The sequence below is a fragment of the Manacus candei genome, unplaced genomic scaffold (assembly GCF_025592945.1).
Source record: "Manacus candei isolate 608988 ecotype Guabito, Panama unplaced genomic scaffold, ASM2559294v1 h1tg000051l, whole genome shotgun sequence".
In the NCBI taxonomy this organism is placed as follows: Eukaryota; Metazoa; Chordata; class Aves; order Passeriformes; family Pipridae; genus Manacus; species Manacus candei.
In genome coordinates this window covers 1,424,920-1,444,124 of record NW_026138099.1, presented here as the reverse complement: position 1 = coordinate 1,444,124, position 19,205 = coordinate 1,424,920, and the positions used below count along the sequence as shown (strand labels likewise).

Sequence of the window (19,205 nt, the reverse complement as noted above, 5' to 3'; positions counted from 1 at the left end):
AGAAGCTTTAGGTCTCAATGTAACAAGCTGTAAAAGTGAAGTTTCTTTCAAAAGCACCTCTAACCAATACTATTCAGTGTAAAGGATTTCCGGAGTAATCTGCCAGAGTATTTTTCATGCCATGTTGTTGCCAGATACCAATCATTACTGAACATAGGCTTTCCTGCACCATCAGCAAACACATAAGTAAAAAAAAAATAATTGTGAACAAGTGAACCACTTGTTTCTATGAAAATAAACAACAGATTTGCATTTGTTTTTCTGGAGAAGAAAAAGCATATGCCATATTCAGGTATTATACAAACTCCCACATCTAACTGTTTAAAGGGGCTCATAAAAATATTCTAGAAGATAAGTTTCCAGTTTGAGATATGCAACTGCAGGAGAAAGAAGAAAAGTATTCTAGAATATCAGACATTTCTTCTAAATTCTTCTGCCATATTCCCTTCCCCCTCATCTCTGGGAGACCTAGTGCTGAACCCAGCACTGCAGATATGGCGAAACCAGCACTGAGTGGAGGGGAACAATAACTTTCTTCAACCTGCTGGCAGAGCTCTGCCTAATGCAGCTCAGGATGCTGTTGGCCCTTTTTGATGAGCAGGTGCATTGCTAGCTCGTGGTCAGCTTGTTGTTCACTAGAACCCCCATGTCTTTCTCAGGAGACCTACTCTCCAACAGGTCACCTGGGGGGTGTATGCAGGTGCCTAAGGCTGTTCCTCTTCAGAGGCAGAACTTCATATTTTCCCTTGTTGGCCTGCATGAGATTTCTTACTGCTCAGTTCTCCAGCATGTCAAGGTCCCTCTGCAAGGCAGCAAAACCTTCCACCCACTCCTTACAGCATTGTATTGTCTACAAACTCACTGAGGGTGCACTCTGTCTCAGTGCAGAGTTTATTAATGAGGATCTTAAACACTTAGAGGCTTTGATACAGTCCCTTGAGGTAAACTGCTGATGACCGGCTTCCAACTGGACTTTGTGCCTCTGATCACAGTGCTCTTGGACCAGTCACTGAGCCAGTTTTCAACCTATCTGCCTGTCTATTTATCTAACCTGTACCTTGTTAGCTTGTCTATGAGGGTGTTAAAGACCTTAGCACAGTCAAAGCAAAGATCATCTTTCTTCTTCTCATGAAGGCTACCGGATTTGTTAAGCATGTCTCCACTTCAAGAATATATGCTGATTACTGCTAACTACCTTTTTGTCCTTTGTGTTTCTGGAAGTGTTTTCTGTGAGTATATTCTCTTTCACCACATCAGGTTCTGAGATGATGCCAAGTGACTAGTAGCTCTAAGATTGGAATGACAATTATTCTTTTTTAAGTTCCGGAGACCTCTCCCAACTGCCATAACCTTTCAAGGATAATCAAGATTGTCCCTACAAGGCAAGCCATCAGGCTCCACAGAGTTACATATGCCTGGCTTGTTCAAGTCCTTCCTCTAGGTTTACTGTGGAGGTCAATAAAGCTAAATCGATCCCAGGTGGAGGCGAGAAACTGGAATGATTTGTTTATACAAAACCTGGTATTTTATGGGTCTGGAGTACCACATATTCATGAGGGGGTTTACATATTCATTGGGGGGTCGGCCTATTACAACTGGGGGTTTTACAGAGATGAGGTAAAGGGGAAAACCCAGGTTTAGAAATTTTGGGGTCTTAACACTTACACCATAGGGGAAAAACCACTTTATCTTAGGGGAATTACATGAGGGGAACAGGTAACACAAAAGGAGAGATAAAACACAATAGGTCTTCTGCAATGCTTGATAACATCAGGGTATGGTCTCTCTGGCTTGGGCAGGGCACTCCACACCAATGATGTCCCATTTGCTTCTTTCCCAGCTCTCGCCTACAGCCCATGGCCTTTTGCTGAAACCACTCAAATTCCTTTCTGCAGATGTGTGAATTTGGGATCCAACAGTTTACACTAAGTCTTCTTTGCTTCAGAATTTCCCTTTGGCCTCAGAGCCCTGGGCTTTCCTAAGGCCTCTCTCAGCAGTGATGAATGAGATAAAAGAGGCATTGGGTACCTCGGCTTTCTCTGTGTCTTCATAAGGTTCCTTACCCCATTCACCGGTTGGTTCATATTTTCCCTAGCCTTCCTTCCAGAAGTTTGCCTTGTAAAGCTACAGGCATATCAACAGCAACTGCAAACAATTAAAATTCTTATTAAGCTCCTAGTTCTGCATACATAATTAAGAAAGTTGAAACCATCCAAAAGTTAAAGACAAGATTACACAAATGTTGGCACAAACACTTAATATGTTAATTGAAGATTGTAAAATACAACAATTGACTATTCAGAAACTTTGGAAAGAAATAGTATATTTATCAAATGTCTTTAAGTCATAATCTTAAAAAAAATCTGTTCATTCATGTAATACCAGTACTGCTATTTTATTCTCCAACATTCTTAAAAGAGAGTTGAATTCTCTCCCAGTTAGCACCAAACTGTTATGGAATTCAATGACGTTGCAGCTACTAGTTGAGATAGCTGATATTTTCACAATCTCTCTTAACAATACTCAACATTTGGCCTAAAAATTCCATGAAACAAAAATTATGGGTTTTATGTAACCTCAGTCACCTGGTTCACAACGTCCTTGAGGACATGCAGCCAGGATGGTTTAGGATTCCATGGTATTCAACAGTTTGTAGCTCTTAAGACCTCTGCTTTGGAAAGACATCGGAAAGAAGCATGTTTCATATGAAAATTCCTGCATTAAGTTATTCAAAAAAGAGGAGAGTATAAGCAGTAGCTTAAGTACCATCCCTGAAATGATGCTTCTGCTAACTGCTAACTTAATTATAATTTCAAGAGATTTTTTTCTCTGCATTAGATTTGTGCCTATTCAATCATAACCATCATCGACAGTGTGTACCAGCCAATCCCAAAATGTCACAAGACTTCAAGGTTAAGCTTCTCCTCCAAACAGGTTTCCTTTCCTGCACTTCCAGGAGAGTATATTCGATGGTTGAAGTGCTTTTTTGTTGACAAGCCTGTCCTGAACATCTCTTTCAGTTTTTACTGCTTCTGCTGGCTTTGAAATATAAGATGTTCCATATAACAGCCTGCAGTTATGTGAATGCTTCTCATTCTCTGATTTGCCATATGATTAGAACTCATTAGCAATGCTTAACTGTTCCAAAGGTGATGCTGTTCCCAGCTTCATCTCAGAGGTTTACTGCCATCCAGAATCTGTCTGCTACATCCTGCACACATGTTAGAGCTGATATAAAAACACCCCACTAATGTGAACATTAACTTTTAGTTCCAATGTTCCTAAATGTTCAGAAAACTGGGACAGGGTATTTTCCTTATCTGCACCCTGCGAATTTGTAGAATCATAGAATTCAGGGGGATGGGAGTATGTCTTCCACAAAGACTCTTGTTCGTAAACTAAACAAAGCGAAGTACAAAAAGATTCTGGAGTGATGAGCTCTGGATATATATCCTCAATAAATTAAAAGTAGAGGACTAATATGAAAAATTTAAAAGCTATGCAAAAACATTGCTTATCTATTTGAAAGGATTAAAACACCAACAAATCTGTTCTTAATATTTTAGTGTTTTTACTGTGGCATGAACATGTTACTGATACAGTACTTTACTAAAGGACACAGGGCAAAGGACTATTTCCTTTTAAGCTGCAGAATGACTTTCAAGCAAGCTACAGATAAAATTGCTGATTTACAAAAGGTTTTATCAGACTTCTGATGGATTTTACAGAAGTGGAACTCTATATGACCCATGTGATTTGTTTTGATTTACAAAGGTGGAGAGGCTTTGAATTCAAAAATGGAACTTTATCTTCTTGTGTCAAATGTAAACAATTTAACCTCCATTTCCCATCCAGAGATTTTAACAGTTCAAAAGACTTTATATGAATCTTATCTGTATTATATTTCCTGCTGATTGGCAGTGCTTCATGCTTCAAACTGAAAGCCAAAAATGTGTTGGCTCTGAACAGAGACAGGAAACAAATAACAAAGAAAACTGGGAAAAAAACCATAATGAGTAGTTATGAAGTGCTGAAAACTATACTCAGTGTTTGAGTTCTGGTTAGTTCTTGAGATTCAAATGATACCATATTGATTTATTTTTGGGAAGCCTTATTTAGAATAAAAGTATAAACAAAAGCCTTTGAGTATTTTCTCAACAAGAAAACATAGTTTATACTATCTTCAAAGCCCATGTCTGTTCCTGACTTGACAGATTCCATGCCCTTTACTGTGGAGCACTTTTTTATTTCTGGAAGAGGTGCATGTTTCACACAGTAATTACTTTTCCCTGGGGAAGTGCATGAATCTGTTGCTTACAGTCAGCCAAATGATTCAACAAGACCAATGTTCAGCTCAGTTGAAGAAACTTATCCTGTGTCTCATCATGATTGGAAACAGAACTGATGTATTCTTGCACAGCAGAAAATGCAGATTTTGGAAAAAAATCAAATTCATTGCCCCTAAAGAACTTCCTTTTTGTTCTTCCTTGTAAGTCAGGCAATCCCAAGTACTATAAAAAAGGTGATTTCTTTAAAAAAGAAAAAAAATTGCCTACTTTATAAAAAAGAATCTAGCAATTACTTCATACATTTCAACTGTTTTGTATCATTTTATAACCTATTAATACCTTTCTTCCTTTCTTTGATTTTTTCTTTCTTTCTCCTTTCTTTCTTTCTTTCTTTCTTTCCTTCTTTCTTTCTTTCTTTCTTTCTTTCTTTCTTTCTTTCTTTCTTTCTCTCTCTCTCTCCCTCCCTCTCTCCCTTCCTTCCTTCCTTGCTTCCCAATTATTATAAAGATGTATAATGCAGAATCCATATGTATCCATCTTCCTGTTCTTAATATGCAAGTGAAATGGACCATATATATAATAAATTACTGCCATTATGTCTTCTGTCACACAACAGAGATTCCAAATTTCCAAATAGTCTTTTTTAGGTACATAGTAAAGGAGTAAGAAAAGATGACTATGAAAAATCACATTCTCCTAATCTGAATGGTCACTATACAAGTATAGTCTGGACCTCACCTACCATTACTACAGCATAAACTAACACTGTTTATGCACTCAAAAATTTATCTCAGTACTCAAGAGAACTAGTGCTTCCTGCAACACCAAGGAAATAGACTTTTCTGTCTCCATGCAAGCCTAAATTTCTTTCAAATACAGACAACTTATCTTCAGTACCAGTTTATAGTCTTTGGCACTAACTCAGCAACATCATCACGAGATGAATACTGGACAAAATTCCTAATGCAGAATGAGTCCTCTTTTATCTTATCATAGTTAGCTTCACAACAGCCAAAAATGGTGTGATTACAAACTAGGAGCTGTTACACAGGTTATACTAACTCTTTTTCTTCTTTTTCATTACTCTTTTTAAACTAATCTTATCTACTACTTATTTAACTATCAGTTAAAGCTTCACTTCACTTTTACAGCACCTGTGTGATTGGACCTAATGATGTTAGAGGTCTTTTCCAACCTAAATGATTCTAAGATTCTGTCTTTTCTTCCGCAGTCTTGTCGATCTAATCTGATACTTTATTCTCAAATTATCAGCTATCTTGATTTAGCATCCTGCTAAGCAGAAGTCCAACTATCCCTTTTTAAATAAATCTATCACGATTTGTGCGCAAAGGAAGAGTGCTTCTCCAAATGTAAGTGTCCCATAGCATGAATCATTATTTTTGTTTCTCCAAATGCTGCTGTTTCCTGGGCTTGGCCTTTCAGATGGAGTAAGGCAGAGGCTGATGCTGTTAAGGCAACAGTATAAACTTCTTCAAGGACTATCATTGCACCAACACAAAACCTACGAAGCCCAAATGCTTACTGGCTGTTAAGTACTGCTACCATGTAAAGCTCTTCTCATAGCATTTATATTTGATACTTAGATGAACAGGTCTCAAACAGCTTTCATATGTAAATTATATTTAAATTTTACAATTGCAGTTAAGAACCCTTTGAAATTTAGCAAAGATAAAGGCAGGGTTCTGCACCTGGGGAAGAATAACCCCAGGTACCAATACAGGCTGTACCTGCTGGAAAGCAGCTCTGTGGAGAAGGACCTGGAGGTCCTGCTGGACAACAAGCTGTCCGCGGTGTGTCCTTGTGGCCAACAAGGCCAATGGTATCCTGGGGTGCATTACGAAAAACATTACCAGCAGGTAGAGGGATGTGATCCTTCCCCTCTACTCAGCCCTGGTGAGGCCACATCTGGAGTGCTGTGTCCAGTTCTGGGCTCCTCAGGACAAGAGTGACATGGATCTCCTAGAGTGGGTCCAGCACGGAGTGATGAGGATGATTAAGGGACTGCAGTATCTCTCTTATGAGGAAAAGCTGAGGGAGCTTGACCTATTCAGCCTCAAGAAGAGATGACTGAGAGGGGATGTCATCAATGCATGTAAATATCTGAAGGGAGGGTGTCAAGGAGATAGAGCCAGGTTCCTCTCAGTGGTGTCAGGCAACGAGACAAGAGGCAATGGGCAGAAACTGATGCTCAGGAAGTTCCATTTGAACATGAGGAAGAATTTCTTTACAGTGTGAGTAACTGAGCACTGGAACAGATTGCCCAGAGATGTTGTAGAGTCTTCCTCAATGGAAATATTCAAAAACCATCTGGACACAATCCAGTGTGCTCTAAGATGATCCTGCTTGAACAGGGAGGTTGGACCAGATGACCCACTGTGATCCCTTCCAACCCTACCTATTCTATGACTGTGATTCTGTGATACCTCATGACATAATAGAAAAGGATATGACTGCCAAGAATAGGGAGGGGAGTGTAAACCTGTTAGGTTTCTTTCCTTTTTTTTCAGCCATACCTTCTCCTCAAATAACCTGAATTTAGAAACTGAGTGGTTTGCATGCTTAAATATTTGTACAAGTTATGTCACTGTACTCATAACAGGAAATCTAAAATGATGCACCGCCACCACACTCTTCAGCAGAGACAATATTTTTACACTAAGAGTTCTGTAAAGGCACAACTACAGAGCTGTCATGCACGTTCATGACAGAATTGCTTCAACTTTAAAAATCTTTCACTTTTAAATAAACATATATATTTATACATTCATATATTCATACTGTTGATACAAAGCAGTTGTATTCAGTTTTAGGCATATAGGAAAAGAGCAGTTATTGAAAAGACAGAGTGTTTAACTGCAATGGGGATACATAAGTTCAGAAATATACATTAAAATATATGCAGATTGTCAGTAAGGAGTCAACAGAATGTGCTGCAAACCAAACAGTAGTTTGCAATCCCCAATTATATCCGAGATTCTGTTGGAGAATTGTGAAATACTGTTCAAAACTGACATCGTAGCAGAACAGTGCATCCCTTAGCTCTCTAAGAGAAGAAAAAAAATGTGGTTTTGCAACACATTACTGGAGATCTACACATCTCTTACATTGTCTGCTAGGATCTCAGGACTGTGTGGATTTTTTCCAAACAACATCAATTTTTGCTTAAATTTATGAGAGCTTGAAGCTACTTTAAAGATACATAAATATGAAATAACTGCTTTGTGTTCTTGCATAGGCCTTTAAATATGGAACATGCCACTGTCAGTCTGTAATTACTTTATGTACTCATAGTTGCTTGTTTTAGCTTAACAAAACTTTCTCCTTTGTACTGTATGCATTTAATTTCGGAAAGTTATGTTAGTTTCAATTGTCCTATATGAGGAATTTTTGCATTTTGTGAGGCAAAGTTATAGCCTCAGTCTTCTGTTCTATTTCAGAGAGAATCAGAAGTTTTCAGCTTACTGAGTAGAAATCCCCAGGTAAGAAACAGTTACTCTGATCATGTTTTGAACAGACTAGTATGTTCACAGAAAGAGAGATCTGAGTGACATAACCTCTGTCACAGAACTTAAGGCAATTATGTACTCTCCTGATCTGTCTAGTAAACAGAGATTTAGTCAGATAAACTGTCATAGTTACAAAGCAATCACTCAAATCCAATGATTCCAAAGAATTGCTTGACTACAGACCAGCAAATACCTTCTCTTTCCAACCCTATAATTTGAAACATGAATTTTAAAATGTCAGTGTTCAGCTCCTTGTTTTATAACAGAATTATGAGCCTTGCCTTTCCTAATTTTAAAAACTATGAAATAAGCAGTAGAACATATGAGATTTTCACAAATAAAGTGCTTAGTTTAAGAACATATTATTAACTGGCAAGTAATAACATGTTCAGAGCCCAAATAAATTAGCAGTATTTCAAAGAAACACTGCACAAAAGAGCTTCTCCACCACCTATATGTCCAACTTCATCAAATGAATGATTTTGAGTTACTGTGATGTTTTTCATAGAGAATCTATGCACACTGATAACTTCAACATGCTATTCTTACAACCATTATGCAATTTGGACTTTTTTTAATAAGATCTATTAGAAATATAAGTTGGAATTATCTTAGAAAAAAAAATCAGCTTGTTTGGCTCTGAGCTTCTCCATTAACACTTATTTTCAAGAAGCTCACTTCAAGCACTTATACAAGAGGAAGATTTAATTAGTCACATTCACTAGAGTAATTAAGCTACTTACTTTGCAGTGTCACAAAATGATGGGGACAGGTATATATCTCAGCTCTGTGCTAGACATATAGCAGTCAATATAATATAAATGAAAATACATGAATTCTTAAATATCACACCTCAATTTTACCACAGGAGAATATACACTTAGCTCATCATTCTACTTGCATCATAGAATCATAGAATCATAGACTGGCCTGGGTTGGAAGGGACCTTAAACATCATCTAGCTCCAATGCTCCTGCTGTGGGCAGGGACACCTTTCACTGGACCAAGTTGCTCAAAGCCTCATCCAATCTGGTCTTGAACACTCCCAGGGGTGGGGCATTCACAGATTCTCTGGGCAATCTCTCCCTGTGCCTCACCGCTTTGACAGTAAAGAATTTCTTCCTAACATCTAAACTAAATCCATTCTCTTTCAGTTTGAAGCCATTCCCTCTTGTCCTGTCACTGCATGCTCTTGTAAATAGTCTCTCTCCACGTTTTTTGTAGGCTCCCTTCAGGTACTGGAAGGCCATGATTAGGTCACCCCAAATCCTTCCCTTTTCTAGGCTTTTCCTTTCTGTCAGCCTTTCCTCATATGAGAGGTACTCCACCCCTCTAATCATCTTGGTGACCCTCCTCTGGACTTGTTCCAACAGCTCAATGTCCTTCCTGTGCTGGGGACCCCAGAGCTGGATGCAGCACTCCAGGTGGGGTCTCACCAGTGTAGAGTAGGGGATCGGAATAAACTCCTTTGCCCTGCCGGCCACACTGCTTTTGATGCACCAGCCATATTAAAGAAATTAAATCTTATAAGAGGAAACTAAATATTTTTTCACATTAATCGCCTCGGATAGATCTGTCCATCCTTTTAAAATTAGAATAGAAGAGCTCTTGCTATAATCATAAGCTTAAGGTATTTGTCATCCTTCTTTTGTTCCATTAGAAAATACAGGAGTACAGGAGGATCCTGTTGCCTGTTAGTTCAATATTCTGGGGATTGCCTTCTAGGAGGGCTTGGTAGTGTTACAATCCACTTGGCATGAGGCACAGTGTTAGTTACAAATTCTTGTCAGGCTGAACAAAGACACCAGGCCATATATCAGGGAGCTCTTCTGCTTTATTTTATAATTGTCTTAACTCTGGAAATTATTTAGTCTCAAAAGTGTTGGTTAACAAGCCCTTAACTTTTAAAACACATTTTAACAAGCTCCTAGTCCTCACAACAAAATTCAGTACGGAATAAGGGGTAGAATATGATAGTCGCGGCGCTCGAGCCCAGCCCCAGGCACGGTCCTGGGCGGAGAAAGGAGAGAGAGAGAGGGAGAAAGAGAGAGAGAGGGGGAGCTTCACCGGTGCAGACTGTGCCATCATGGGAGACAAGAGGGGGAGCCTGAAACACACAGAAGAGAAGGACAACTCTAAACCCGGGCAGATGGAGCTCATTCAGCCCTGTAAGGTCATCCAAGAGAAGGTCACTCTAAACAAAACTACATCCTGAGGACGTCACTGCCACTGTCCAAGCTCGCTCGGCCCTGGCAGATGAACCTTAGGATTAAAGGGTGGGTTCAGTTCCGCACATACTGCATCTCACCTAAAAAATCCACTGTGCAGGCTTGAAGGCCTTACCCACATTTGCAAAGCCCTGTAGCGACATCTTCTACAAATGCAGTCACACGAAGATAAAAGACAAAGGCATACACCTGCCTCCAAAGGTGTACCCAAATTATCTCTAGCATGCTGGAACATCAGAACCATGCTCGATTCTGTGGATAGCAGTCATCCTGAATGTCATTCTGCCCTAATTGCCCATGAACTGTCACATCTCAACATCGACATTGCTGCTCTCAGTGAAGTTCGCCTTCACGAGGAAGGCAGCCTCAGGGAACATGGTGCCGGTTACTCACTCTTTTGGTCAGGTAAGCCCAGAACCGAAAAGCATCTCTCAGGAGTCGGCTTCATGATCAAAACCTCTATTGTTCCAAAACTCAAAAATCTGCCGACAGGTCATTCTGACCGAATTATCTCCTTACACCTTCCACACAACAAGCAACACGTTGTTGTCTTTAGTATATATGCCCCAACTCTTCAAGTTGCCCCTGCTGAAAAAGATAAATTTTACACTGACCTGCGCCACCTTACCCAGAAGGTTCCTGCAGATGATAAGATCATTATCCTTGGTGATTTCAATGCCAGAGTCGGAAAGAATTTTGAATTTTACCCCAAATCTTCGTTCGCGAAGCCAAGCCATGATGATGATGATAGTCACACTTTGCCAAGACAAAAGAAGAGAGAGAGAAATAAAGATGGAAAAGAGAGAAGGATAAGGAAGATGATCACCAGTCCTTAGATCCAGCATTGGTCCTGCTGCACAGGTGGTCTGGATCTTGCATCAACAAAGAGAGTGAGACAAAGAGAAAGAGCGGAAAAAGAGAGAAGGAGGTTGACTGATCCACTTGTTTTATAGTTAACCTTGTGCATGCCTCTTATGTAAGATAGATTTTTTTTGCTCCATTTTTGTTTGTGCATGCACATCCAGTTCTTTTGAATCCTCAGGAGTGAGTTGGGTGGAGCTGATGCAGGCACACTGAGCAGGAGTCTTTAGAAAAACAGGAAGTTGGCTCAGAACAGCACTGCCCCACCTTCACAGGACCCTCTCTCCCAGTCACAACTTTCCTGTCACAACAGTCACAATGGTTGAGAAAAAATATGCTTACATGCTTATGCCTGGTCCTCCAAAGGTATTTCTCATGGAATTGAGTAATTTTCACACACATAGGCCTGTGTTCTCTCTTGAGCAGCATCTAAAATAACACTCAGAGAAGAGTAATGACAAGACAAACATACACAATATTTCTTTCATTTTCAGTGAGCCATGCCTTTTGTAATCCACGAGGAGATCTCATATTTAAGTGTATGCCCACTCTCGCTTTGAGCATATGTAAACTCCATAATCAAAATGTTAGTGCAGAAAAAAATGTTGTTATAACCATAGTATGGCAGGAGAAAATTAGCAACACTAATAGAAGCTTGATAAATGCCATTAATATCTTTTCATGCAATATTTTGCTATAATTAAAAGCAAATAAAGAAATAAAACCCACAGTGAGACAAATAATCTTATTTCAAGACCAGGAACTTAAAGCCAGGACTGGCCAAAATTTTTTCAGATCTTCCCATTTCTTCCATCTCCTGCCATCTCTGGTCAGCTCTCCCAAGGTCAGCAGTTCAAATTCCATTTACTTCCAATTAGCCAATAAAGAAGCGAAATAATGGCTTGTTTTGGTTTTGTTTTAATATCCAACACAGTAAAACATATGGTATTTTCTAAGCTTCTTGACAGAGTTCCTACTCAATTTCTTTTTAAGTAGTGCTGTTTTAGCACAGTTCCTCAAGATCACTACTTCACGATGCTGACTTCAACAATGAGTTCTGAAGATTAATTTCAATTCAAATTACAGTCATGCTACTTCTGGGGTGACAGTTCAGTAAAAGTTCAGAAACTTTTGGAAGTTTTAAGTATTTACTTTTCTTCTCTCCCTCAGAGAAATGAATAAATCAGATATTCAGAAAAGCCATTACTTCTAACTCCCTGCTTCATTTTACTCCATAGCTCAGAATTTTTTATATTTGTGCTGAATGGTGGCATCAGATACAGCTCCAATGAATACAAAACTGCCCATTACACCTCAACCCATTGTACATTCCATTCTTCACAGGATTTTATTTCTAGAAAGTGCATTACAGAGGGGAGAGAGCCTTTAGGGTACAGGCAGTTCAAAACATGATAAACTAAACTCTTCAAGTGGAAATGCAAAATGTATTTTAATAAAGCTTTTGACCTTATCAGACACAGTGCACCATATAACAAGGTCATTAGTAACAAGCAAATCAACAGTAGAAAAACAAACATGAGTCCAAAACATCACAATAACTTCCTGTATCTGTTCTTGTTTGCTTGCTGAGCTCTCAAACATTGTGAGTCTCTGAAATACATAAAAGTGTTAACAGCTTGAGTCAATATTTGCTGACCAAAGTGAATGATTTCGTTTAGCGTCATGGCTGGACCCCTTGAGCATATATGTCTTGTAGGGAGCATAACTACTGCAGACCAGCCTGCAAACCAACCAGAAGTGTCCAACCATTCAGAACATATGTTGTGTCTGGGGAAAGCTCAACGGCTGCTCAGGGCTTCTCCTCACAAATAAAAGATAAGATGATTCATTTAGTTTTTGATCAAAATCTATTATGGAATACAAACCAGAATGATTTTATAATAAACTTTTGGTTTCCCCCCCTTGCTTTGAGATGGTTTATTCCAGTATGAATTCCAGAAAATGAATAGTTTCTGATTCCTGTTCATATAGAACACTTACCACAGTTTAAGTGTCCTTTGGACAACAGGGTCTGTCTATTTAAACAAGTTCATTTGGGATGTGGGCTGAGAGGTGAATAAAAAAATATTGATTCCATACCAATTACTACAGGAACCAAATTGTGGTGAATGGGTAACTATATCTGAAAATCAATACTTGCCTTTTGTCCAGGCAAGTACCAAATGAAGTAACGTCTTAATCCAATCTTTCTTTTGTTTCAATAAATACATTCTATAATTATGAAATTGATCAGGTGATATTAGTCCTTCTTTATGTTCTGTACTGCCATTATGTAGGATTATTTAAAAAAACAGACTTCTTTATAGGAAGAAAATTCTGCTTCCTTTCCATTTCTTAAGACAAGTATTTCAGTCAAAAAAACCCTGCACCGTATGAAAGTGCTGATATACAAAAAGGCTTCTTACTCTGGAGAAAAATATTTTCCTTCTCCATCAAACTATGTCACATAGATGCACCTTCTCAGATCTGGGTGTGGGAGCAAGGTTTAGCTGTCACACAAAGAGCTGTGTTGGGACTATTAAATTAATGGTTCATTCTCACTTTCCTGCAGACCAAAGCCCAGATGGAAAAACTCAGGAGTGGTATAACAGTCAATGTTGTTCATGAGTTAACCACTCTTGTCTCACTCTTGGTATGTGAAGATAAAGGGCATAATCAGGCATCACACAATATATTGTTTGTATGAAATATTGAGATTTTGGCTTTAGAAATGTTCAGGAGCTAACTAAGGTAGTCTGTATAGTAAAGCAAAATCATAGTTTGGCAGAAAAAACTGTTATTTCAGCAAAATCTGCTTTCCAGCTTTGAACAGAGTTATTTATTCTTTTTGTCCTCTAAAAATTCTAAGAAAAAAGGTGCAATAAGAGAAAAAGGTCTCTCATGCAATATAACTACAGTCCATGGACTAAGCTGTAAAGCAAAAGAAGGTAGGAATGGTTAAACAATGAAGTAAGCATCATACATATTTAAGGATCCCCAAATGAATTTCATATTTTTTGTAATTTTAGTATTTATTTCCTAAGAAGATACTTTGTGATAGGTCATGAAACTCTAAATATTTTCAGTGTGAAATTCTATTAGTTAAAAATTCAGGCACTGTAGATTTAGAAAATAACTTGTTCAGTTAATTAATGAGAAAAGCGTAATTTTTTTGATTGTTAATTTGATTTCAATAAATTAACTGCCTACTACTACAGTTTATGATGTCGTGGTATCTTCATACTTATGTCCCCTTGCAAAATACTGTTTTGCCTGAAATACAACTTCATATTTACCAGAACTTCACTAACCAGTGAAAAGAAAGCAGTTGAACGTCTTCTTGCTGTGTTGCACTGGCAAAGGTCTCCACTACTTTCTGCAGCACACCACACAAAAAGCACCAACTTCAGGCACTCAGAAGGCACCTCTGTAAGGAGACTAATCCTCACAAAAGGAAGCAGATAGCTGCATGCCATAGCACCGGCTGCAAGAAGTGCCAGCACCCCCAGCATGATGCAGCCAGCAACTGTGTGGGTGGCACCAGCTGGAGGAAGAACAGAGGGAGGAGGAGGAGGAGGCATACCAGCTGGCAGGGCTGCACAGTGGGCAGGTGGGGAGGCAGGCAGAGGAGTAGCCTGAGATTCAGACAAGGAGAGCTGTTTTTAACATGCCACTTCAGCACACATCAGCCTGAAAGATTAAAAGAATAATGGGAGGGAGTTAGTATGAATTTTCAGGCCTGCTGGGGTGATTCAGGTAGGCTCGTTTGGCAGCATTGCCTAAAGAGACAGCTTTATCTATTTGTCTCACACATGCTATTATCACGAGCATAAGCACATCAATTCCCTGTTCTTAGAGCTCACACACATAATTTTCTTTATCTTTGGCCTCTCTCTACCTCCTGCCTTCTTTTTTCACTCTTTTCCTGATTTTCACTAGAGGTAAATACTCAGCAACTGAAGCTCAACGTTTTGGTGGCCACAAACTGAAGGTTCAGTTCCCCTCGGGACAGCGCTGCATTTTGTTCTTCCAATGCGGGTTTAACTCTGACATTTAGTGAACAAGATCGTCTCACTGAAGACTTCCAAAAAAACCTTCAAAAAAATCACAGTTTTATTTGTTCTTCATAAATCCAAAAAACTTGGGGTAGCAGACCTGGGAAGAGGGGGAGGTAAAACTAGACTTGCTTCAGTCTCCAGTATTCCGTATAACAGTCCAAGTTAGTACTTTTGTGGCCTTTGTGGTGCAGCTTAGGCAATATTCTCACTAAACTGGAGGGAAGTGCCTCCAAACTGCACATCCCTGCACATTCCTAGTCTGGTAATCAAAACCATGGAAGCTTAATATCACAACTAAAGCTCAGTATCACAACTAAAATTAATCAAAGCATTTTAAAAACTATTCTAAAATATGTCAATTTTTTACAGTTTAACAAATAGCTACATTTGTTAACAATATTTGATTAATTTCCATGTGTCTCTCAACAATACTTGGATTCCCAGGTTTTGCACGAGATAGAAGCACTGCTGCTGCTGTGTGAAGTCACAAATCTTGTCCTATTTGCAGAGTTTAGCTCTTAGACAACTTCAGGCGAGGATTGTCTGTGCACACACTCACATATTCTGCCTTCCAACCAGGACCAGGTTGTTTTTTGGTTTGTTGGTTTGGTTTGTTGGGTTTTTTTGTGCCTGATCAAAGAGCATATCACTCAGTTGGCTTCTCCCAAACTGGGGTGAGCTGCTTAAGCCAATCAAAACCCCTTCTGCAAATTCTGAATTCAAGTACAAACCATCTTCTCATAATTCGTTACATGAAGTGTGGTGTTGCTTGGATTCTGCTAATGATCTCATGGTTCTGGGCAGGATTTTGGTTGGTTGGTTGGTTTTTTACCAGTCAACTTCAGTTTTACTTCATAGAGAGTGTCAGGACATAAGACTGTGAGAAAAAGCAACTTTCCTTTCTATGGTGCCCCTTCTTACAGGTACGAAGAGAAATAATGAGGGTATCTAGTGTATCTCTTTCAAGATACCTCAAGAGAATGTTCATTTTAATGAAAGTTTTATCTATTTGAGCATACTCTTTGTTTGGGATTTTCTTGCTGCTGACTTCGACTTCTGTCAGGGATTGCTTTAGACTGAGGTTAGAGGAGGGGAAGCTCTTTTCTCAGTTCCCAGCCTCTTATGTGTAATACTGCATATGCCTCTCTCTTAGCCTGGCTTCCAAATGCATGAGACAACCATTCAAGAACGCAAATCCTAGTACCACATTTTGTACTACAGAATCCAAGCCTTTTATGCAACTTAATCCAAATAACCTTCTATCCAGTAAAGCATAAATCATGAAAATTTGTTTAGAGAAATAAAGATGTTGAGCTTAGTGGTTAAGTACTGTACTGCTGGTTTGATCACTGGAGCAGGATTTTTTTGAGACTGTGCTTCACCTAAAATATAAAAAACAAAACAGTTCAAAGCCAGTTATTTAAGACATAAGTCAAAGCAATATGGTTGAGCCAATAAGGACCTTATCATATTACCAGTTTTCCAAGTGGGTTCTGCATATGACAGAAAACAGAGACCTGACTACAAGTCACCCCCAAAAAAGCCAGTCAAAAGTAAAATTAAGACTCAGTAATTAATCTGACTCAAAAGAAAAAAATTGTTTTGCAGATATAAGTGCAACATTATAATGTTTTCCTTTAATAAAATAATTTTTGCAAGGGTTTTTATAAATCTTCATGTATCAGATGAAAATGAAGGATTCATTCTACCCTATCCTTTAATTTTACTCACAAATCTGTAAATTATTCTTACAGCTGGAATTTCAAATGTATTAGTGAAACTTATCACTCAAAGGCTTATGCAAAGACTAAATTACACTAATGAATTGACTATGAATTTGAAGCCTAAGATGAGGCCAAGTATTTTCTGGCTTTGTTTCTGTAGCTCAGAAAACTGCCTAATTTTCTCCCTACTTATCCATTACTGCTAAACTGTCTTGCCATTATTGTAGAAAATTGCAGCAACCATTCACTTGCCCTTAGGCGTACACTGAACAAAGCAGAAATCAGGATTCCTGCAGAAAGACTGGTAAGGTATGAAACCTTTCTCCACTAATTTTGCTGAACTGAAGAGCAAGTAGAAGATAACATTCAATCCCTCTTTTTCAATTTTACTAAACAGTTAGTGAATTATTCCTATAGTTGGCTTTTCAAATGTATTAATAGATTTTCTCACTTAAAGTCATACACAAAGCTAAACTAGACTAATGAAGAAGCTATGTATCTGCTGATATGTAAAAGGAAGCCAGATACTTCCCAGCTTCAGTTTTCCTTGTTTTACTGGGGGAAGCTGTGTGCAGAGGGTTTTTTTTGATTTTTTGGTGGGGTTTTTGTTTTGGTTTTGGGGTTTCTTTTGTATGAGGAAGGAATATAAGTACTCATGCAGTTTACTCTTATTCTTATTCAAGCATGATTTCAATGACAGCAACACTATGGTTAAAAACCTGTATTTTTGCTATTAAAAGAAGATAGGATATTGTAGATGTGATGGGGGAGGGGGACAATATCAGTCTTGTCCCTGGCAAGCTGTGGGATGAGAATGGAAGGTTAGAGGGATAAGGTGCTGTCAAGGGACTTTTGTCTGGTGACTCTGAACTGTGCTAGCCCCACTGGAGCACACTTGCAGTTTAATGGAGATGAGTCAGGGACTCCTGAGGTAACAGAAGCCAACAGGGAAACACAAGGGAAATATCTCAAAGGAATTAAGGGGTGTTCCTCTAGGAAGGTGACACACCTGAGAGCCCATATGCATTTACACCTATGCACAAACAGGAGGAGTTGGAAGCCACTGTGCTGCTAGAAAGATGCACCTATCGATGACTACAGCCTGTTCAGAAGAGACAGTGGAGGAAGGAAAGGATGAGAGGTTGCCCTCTACATCAAGAGGTGAATTGACTGCGAAGAGTTGTCTCTGAAGAACAGCCATGAGCAGGTTGGAAACCTTTGGGTAGGAACCAGAGACCAAGGCAACAAAGGGAATCTTGTCACTCGCATTCAGTACAGGCCCCTGATCAAGGGGAGCATGTTTATGAAGCCTTCTTGCTCCAGCTACAGAGGGATCATGCTTGCAGGCTCTTGTTCTGCTGTGGGACTTCAACCACACCGACATCTGCTGAGAAAGTAGCACACTGAGCTGTAGGCAATCCAGGAGACTGCTGGAATGCATGAATGGAAGATAACTTTCTGACTCAGAGGGGATGTGTTGCCCACTCCTGTTCATCATGTTTCAGGTCACTTGTGTTCTCTGAACTGTTTAAAAGTCCCTCACTTGCTCCTGGCACCGTCACCTCAGCCGTTTGGCTGCCAAGGGCCCCCACATCCCCACAGGGATGCTGCTTAGGTGTTCATGGCCACAGGAATAACTGTACAGCTCAAAATCACCCAGAACCCTCTTTCAGTTGCCTCTGGTGCTGCCTCTTAAACAGCACGTCCAGAGAGACCTGGACAAACTTGACAACTGGGCCCATAGGAGTCTTTTGACCTTCAACAAAACCAAGTGCAAGGTGCTGCACTTGGGTCATGGCAACCCCCGGGATCAACACAGGATGGGGGATGAACATTTCCAGAGCAGCCCTGGTGAGAAGGACGTGGGTGTGTTGGTGTGCATTTGCAGCCCAGAAAGCCAGTTGCATCCTGGGCTGCATCAAAAGCAGTGTGGCCGGCAGGGCAAAGGAGTTTATTCCGATCCCCTACTCTACACTGGTGAGACCCCACCTGGAGTGCTGCATCCAGCTCTGGGGTCCCCAGCACAGGAAGGACATTGAGCTGTTGGAACAAGTCCAGAGGAGGGTCACCAAGATGATTAGAGGGGTGGAGTACCTCTCATATGAGGAAAGGCTGACAGAAAGGAAAAGCCTAGAAAAGGGAAGGATTTGGGGTGACCTAATCATGGCCTTCCAGTACCTGAAGGGAGCCTACAAAAAATGTGGAGAGAGACTATTTACAAAGCATGCAGTGACAGGACAAGAGGGAATGGCTTCAAACTGAAAGAGAATGGATTTAGTTTAGATGTTAGGAAGAAATTCTTTACTGTCAAAGCGGTGAGGCACAGGGAGAGATTGCCCAGAGAATCTGTGAATGCCCCACCCCTGGGAGTGTTCAAGACCAGATTGGATGAGGCTTTGAGCAACTTGGTCCAGTGAAAGGTGTCCCTGCCCACAGCAGGAGCATTGGAACTAGATGATGTTTAAGGTTCCTTATAAGCCAAGCCATTCTATCATTCAATGACATTTTATCTAGAGAT

General features: G+C 39.7%; 1 protein-coding gene across 1 annotated transcript in view; it reads left to right on the top strand.

Moving 5' to 3' along the window:
• Nucleotides 1–10,285: 10,285 nt before the first annotated feature.
• The window catches only part of LOC127477328 (craniofacial development protein 2-like), a 234,335-nt gene continuing 225,415 nt past the window's right edge, over nt 10,286–19,205 (top strand). Inside the window, exon 1 of the mRNA XM_051801520.1 lies at nt 10,286–10,449. Coding sequence (XP_051657480.1) covers nt 10,287–10,449 — 163 coding nt within the window. The 5' untranslated portion in view covers nt 10,286. The remainder of the gene's footprint in view (nt 10,450–19,205) is intronic.